The sequence below is a fragment of the Tamandua tetradactyla genome, chromosome 16 (genome assembly GCF_023851605.1).
Source record: "Tamandua tetradactyla isolate mTamTet1 chromosome 16, mTamTet1.pri, whole genome shotgun sequence".
Lineage (NCBI taxonomy): Eukaryota > Metazoa > Chordata > Mammalia > Pilosa > Myrmecophagidae > Tamandua > Tamandua tetradactyla.
This window is the reverse complement of record NC_135342.1, coordinates 81061230-81067329: the sequence shown is the minus strand read 5'-3', so window position 1 is coordinate 81067329 and position 6100 is coordinate 81061230. Positions and strand designations below refer to the sequence as shown.

The 6100-nt window shown below is 52.9% G+C and overlaps 1 protein-coding gene across 1 annotated transcript; it reads right to left on the bottom strand.

Annotated features, from left to right (window-relative positions):
* Nucleotides 1-3156: 3156 nt before the first annotated feature.
* Nucleotides 3157-5383, bottom strand: FOXL1 (forkhead box L1). The gene has a single exon (XM_077133668.1). The coding sequence runs from the start codon at nt 5381-5383 to the stop codon at nt 4397-4399; it is 987 nt and encodes a 328-aa protein (XP_076989783.1). The 3' UTR covers nt 3157-4396.
* Nucleotides 5384-6100: the final 717 nt, after the last annotated feature.

Below are 6100 nucleotides of genomic sequence, written 5' to 3'. Positions count from 1 at the left end.
ACCACTGTGTTGGTGCCGGACTATGCACCCCCCCCCCCCCACCGGGCCCTGGTCCTTCACAGCCCCTCCCGGCCCTGCGGGTTGGCCCCTGTGGCCCACCTTACTTGGGCTCCCTTCGGGGCAGGCCTGGGCTCAGCCAAGCAGCGGCCTCCGCATGCCACTCACATGGGAGAGGAGTGAGGTGGGGTGTCTCTTCTCGGCAGCCCCGCTCTGACCTGTGGCTCCAGGGGGAGCCACCCCCATGCACTTCCCACTCTTGCTTGGCCAGGGCAGGTCACCTCCCTGTGGTGGTCCCCTTAACCTAGCAAAAACTGTTCCTACAAAACAGTCCCTCTAGTCCAGTCTTTTCCATTGACCCATCTCAGTGGAATTTTATGTTCTGCCCCAGGCCTGTTTTCCTGCCTGATAGAAAAAGGAGGCTGGCATCTTTGCCCCTCTGCCTCCGCTCTTCAAGAGGGAGAGCTGGACTCTGTACTCGGTCCTACGAGCGCACCAAGGGGCTTGAATCCACTAGCAGCCTATGTGTCTCTCGTTTGAGTTGGCCAGTGCGACTGGCATTGGCAGCTACTAGAAGACAGGCCCTGACCCCAGTGCAGCCCACGCCCCACCCCACCCTCGGTCTCGTTGTGGGCGCTCTTACACAGAGATCGTATCTGCCTGACCCCCCTAGAGAATATAGGGTTTGGGGCCTGTGGATAAGGCCATAAGAGTGGAGAACTTATCATTTGGCTTTTTGGGCACATTTTAAAAACTGATTAAAATGTGGATCAAAAGAAAGTGATTCTACATTTCAAAAAACTCACATTATTTATGTTTAATAATAAACTGTGCTTATTAGCACTTGTATTATAAGCAAGAATTTACCAAAGAATTAGCTCTCACTCAGGTGTGTAACTTGTTACTAGAGACGTCCCCCACCTGTGCTGGGTCACCATCAGTCCACTAATGCCTGGGCAGGCTCTGCCTTTTAGCTAGAGCAGTACCATCATAGGGGGCTGATTCTTTAACCCACACACAGGCCAGGCTGCATAAAAAGGTAGAGACCACAAGTGGAATCCCCTTTTCAGATAGGTGTAATGACATCCTTTCCTGCTCAGGTTCCCAAAAATCATAGGGGGCAATTGAGATCCTGAAGGTTACTGGCGTCTACACAAGTCAGCAAGATTCCAAGCCCACCCAAAGCAGAAATGTCATTTTCAAAGTTCTCTGTCCATGTAAAAGTCTTAGAGGCAAAGCTCTCAATGTTGGTATGCATTCCGAGATTAATTTCATACATTCATTGTTACCCTCATTATAGTAATGAAAAAAATTATCTCTGGCTAGAACTCCATAGAAAAACAAAATCTTTCAAAAAGTATCAATACTTGGGCTAAGTCAACATGACTCAGCATTGATCTCAATCCATCGGATCCATCAATACGCAAAAAAGACAAATTTCTGAGCATGAAAATTCACGTAATGTTCATTTTTTTACTTATTTATTTATCATTATATAAACACCTGCCACGTCTCTCATTTCATCAAAATACTCAGATTCGGGGGGGTGGGTCTTAAAACAAAGAGTGGAATCCGGTCCCTTTATTTAGACGAGAGAAAAGAGACACACCTTAAGATTGCATTAGTGGAATTATTCTGTTACTTCTGATTTAAGCTAAATATTGCAGAGATTTTGCTTTAAGTTTGAGTAGAAACCACTTCTTGATCTTGCTGGTCCATAATTTGAATTGATAATTAAATTTGGAACCATTAGAACAGCTATGTGGATAACTAGGACCTAATGTCCCTCTTTCTCGTCAACAGAACACACCTTATGTAGATTATCTTAAAAATGACCTCCTGGGTGGTGTGACAGTGGCTCAGTGGCAGAATTTTCACCTGCCATGTCGGAGACCCAGGTTCAATTCCTGATGCCTGCCCATGAGGAAAAAAAACCTCCCACTGTCTATTTGTCTCAGCTTCCCTCAGCAGACGAAAAGTGGGGATTGTACAGCAGAATCTCTCTTTATGCATGCAAACACACAAAGCAGATACCCTCCTGCAATTTTCTGCACCATAAAAATAATGTCTATTCCATACTTTGGGGATTTGTAACTCTAAAATACTCTCCTTTTAAAACAACTGTATTAACTTATTTGTAACTGCAGAAAATAGCCATCAAAAAAATAACAAAACACACAAAATAAACAAATCAACCCCCCAAACAAAAAACCGACACCACATCCTGCTGGCAGTGTGATTAATCTCACTTTTCTGCTGTCGAGGCAGCTTCTCCCTCCTCCCTCAGCCTGCCCACTCACCCCCAAGCGCCAGAGCCGCCCCAGGTACTGACGTGACTCCCAAACATAACCCAAGTCTCCTCTTTCCTTATGACACTGTTTGTTTATTTCTCCCAGTAATCCACTGAACCAGTCAGTGAGAGGTTAATGAAAAGACAACTTTATTCTCAGACGCTGAGAGTCTGGGATAACAAAATATCCAATGACAGCCTGGGTCTCAACCAGAGGGTCTCATCAAAGTCCCCAATGTCAAGGCCGCTCTGCAGCTCCCCTCGCGCTCCCCACCAGCCTGGGAGAACACAGCCGCTCTGCAGCTCCCCAGCTCCCCACCAGCCTGGGAGAACACAGCCACTCTGCAGCTCCCCATGCTCCCCACCAGCCTGGGAGAACACAGCCGCTGGAGTGTTTCTGGGTCAGCAGCAGATGGTTCGGCACAACTTTAAGGATGAATTTCCCGAAAGTCAGCTCTGTGCCTCCCTGCTTGTTAAATCGCTATGCTTGCCTGTAACGTCCCGTCAAACCTATTAGCCCACAGGCCCTCCTGGTTTTCAGTTTGTGTTAACCTTTATATACGTCTAGGAAAATATTTTTAAAGTTACTTTGAAGACCCAATGCATGCTACTCTCAAGAATTCATGACTTTTTATACATTTCCCTATCAGATAAAATAAAAGTTACAGGAGTTTAGGTCGAGTTTCAGAACCCCCGAAATAACCCAATTAGCAATACCACAGGCGATTGGGTGCATTTCCCAAAAGTTCCAAGCTGAACAGGCTGTGAAAATCTCAATTTTCTTAACCAGATCTTTGCTGCAGACCCCCACTTGCCCTTCCTCCCACCCCCCCACCCCACCCCCCACCCCCAGTCACCTTCTAAAGGGGGTTATTGAGTTGCAGCTGCTGGGACTGGGGGCAGGGCTCGGAGCAAGAAGCCAAGCGGCAGGCTGGAGCTGCCTGGGAGAACCTCCCTTCACGCCTCTTCTTCTTTGGGGTGCAGAGGGGCCCCTTCAGCAGGCACCAGCAGGTTTCCATGCCTCCATTAACCCATCTCTCTCTCTCCATCTGCTTTTTGTTTGTTTGTTTCACCAAACTTGTTTGATTAAAAGTAGCCTTTCCCTACACCATTCTGGAAAATATAGCAAACCCCAAACCTAGATATTGAAAAAACATGGAACTCAAAATCTGAGGTTCCTGAGGCATTTTCCCTCCCCCTCTGGCCCTTCTGGTGTCCCCTGAAATCCTCTGATCCCTTAAAAAGAAAAGCAAAAAGACAGGACAGCCAGTATTGTCGTTTACATACAAACATGTGTATCGACTATTCATACTGCAACAAAACACCGTATTATATATAGTGCACTTTCTTAACAGAAATTAATAGGAACTTTCGGAAAGGTAATCATAGTGGAAGAGTCAAGCATTTAGGCAAAGGTTAAAGCGTGTCCCTTTTTACTGTCCAGAAAGAAAGAGAGAACTTCTCTATTTAAAATAAAAGTGTTCTGTCCTTGGTGGTTCCTCAATTTCCATCTTGGCTTTGGTTTTAAATCTTGCCCAGGCCCTCCATCTCCAAGGAAGCCTGAAAAACTGGGGTCACCACTGGCGCCCCTGCAACTGACTTCAGGGGTAAATCCAGCTGGGAGCACCCACCACCTAAAGAGGTTGAAGCCAAGTCTTGGGCCAGACACCAACCACGGAGCTGGCGATGGTCAGATGGGGGATCCCAGATGGAAACCACACTGTGTCCGCCTGTCCGGCCCTCGGGTCGTCTGGGCGCTGGGGTGCCACAGGGGCTGTGGTGGGTGGGGAGATGGCCCGGGAGGTGACCCCAATAGGCAAGGCAAGGTCGAGGAATTGCTCCTGCTCAGGCTGCGTGGGGATGACGATGCCCTAGTCCCCGCGGGGCCGGGTCTTTTAAATCTCCAAAGCCCACACTTAACGATCAAAGCCGCAGCGGTGTCCACGGGCAAGCAGAAGTTGCTGACACCTCCCAGAACCCCACCCGTCAGCAGAGGGAAAGACCCTTTTCCAAAGAACGTGATTCCTTCCCCGCGGGTGGGAGCCGTCTCCGGTCGCCCCGAGAAGACTGAGACCGGGGGCAGGGGAAAGAATCGCGCCACTGCTTGCTTTACTGGAAGGGAAACACCGTGTCCGAGAGTTGCAGAGGGAAATAGGAGAGGAAGGGGATCCCGAGCTGGTAAAAGCCCCCCTGAACGTGCGGGTCGAGCATCAGGGACGCGTTGAAAGGCGGGCGGAGGCTGGAGGAGGGGGCCAGAGGCGAGGTGCCCGCACAGCCGCCCGGGCCCGGCTTGGATCCCCCAAGGAGCTCGCCCCCTCCCGCCGGCCGCTGGCTCTGCCTCCCCGCCAGGATGCTGTCTATGCTGAAACTCCCGGGTTTGTCGGCGCTTTTCGGAGAGTTGCGGGACGAGGGGCACGGAGGAGACCCCGAGCTTGGCGCCGTGAGCGCTGGCGGGCCGACGGCCACGGCCGGCCACCGGCGGGGTGCCGGCGGAGAGGGGTCTTCCGGAAGGGGCGAGGGGCGCGCGGGCGCTCCCTCCTGGCGGGGGGTCGCGGGGCCCGGACGCCCGCCCCCGCCCCCGCCCTCGGGCCGCGCGTCGGCGCCGCGCTCGTGCGCCTCGGTGCGGGCCCGCTTGGCGTCCGGGGCGCCGGGGCCCGGCTTGGGCTTCCTCTTCCGCCGCCGGTAGTTGCCATTCTCGAACATGTCCAGGCAGCGAGGGTCCAGCGTCCAGTAGCTGCCCTTGCCCGGCCGGCCCTTCTCGCGGGGCACCTTGACGAAGCAGTCGTTGAGGGACAGGTTGTGGCGGATGCTGTTCTGCCAGCCCTGCCGGTTGTCGTGGTAGAAGGGGAAGCGCTCCATGATGAACTGGTAGATGCCGTTGAGCGTGACCCTCTGCTCGGGCGCGTCCTGAATCGCCATGGCGATGAGCGCGATGTAGCTGTAGGGCGGCTTCTGGGGGGGCTCCGCCCGACCCGGGGCGGCCAAGGCGGCCGCGGGGGCGAAGGCCAGAGGCAGCCCGGGTCTCTCGGGGCCGTACAGGTAGAGCAGGGGCGGGGCGGCCAGGGCAGGCAGCCGGGGCCCGAAGAGGTGGCTCATGGCGAGCGGGAGCCGGCGCTGCGCTCCCCGCGATGCAGGCGAGGCCGGGGCCGGGCGGCTTAGGGACTGCGCCGCGCGCCAGGAGAGCCCTCCCGGGGAGCCCGCCGCGCGTCCGCCTCCTGCGCTGCCGCTCTCCCGGGCCGCTCCGTGCTCTGTCCCGCCTTCATGGCTTCACGAATGTTAAATAATTGTTGTAAGTTTGCTATTATATGTTGACTTAGCGCTGGAAAATAAATTGTCTATGATAAACAGTCGTTGTGTTCTCAGCCCACCCACATTAATTAAAATTTCATTGCTGAAAAACTCCAAGCTTTTCCCTCCACGTGTCTTTTTGATACCAGCCAATCGGTTTCGGGGCTATTCCTTCATTTGTTTATAGAATTAGTCTGTTGATAAGTCCGCCCACCCAAGTTGAATCAAGCTGTGTTTATTTGGAAAAATTTCCGGGCACCCAATATATAAACGCACTGATCTGATGTTTGAAATATCACGTCCACCCCTTGACGCTGTAAGCACACACAGTCAGCGAGGCAGGATGTGGACCCGGTGGCTGGGAGCTGGGTCCACGGGGCCAGAAAAGAGAGGTGGGGGGAGGGTAGTGCAGGGGTGAGCTTTATGGCCAGTCTGGGGGAGTCCAGTGACCTCTGGCCTCCCACAAAAGCTCTCTTCTTCTCCCAGGCTTAATAGGAGATAGAGAGATGGCACCCTACATCTAGT

Bases quoted from the DNA above. Each gene is read 5' to 3' on its own strand.
- FOXL1 (XM_077133668.1), bottom strand. From the start codon at position 5,383: ATGAGCCACCTCTTCGGGCCCCGGCTGCCTGCCCTGGCCGCCCCGCCC.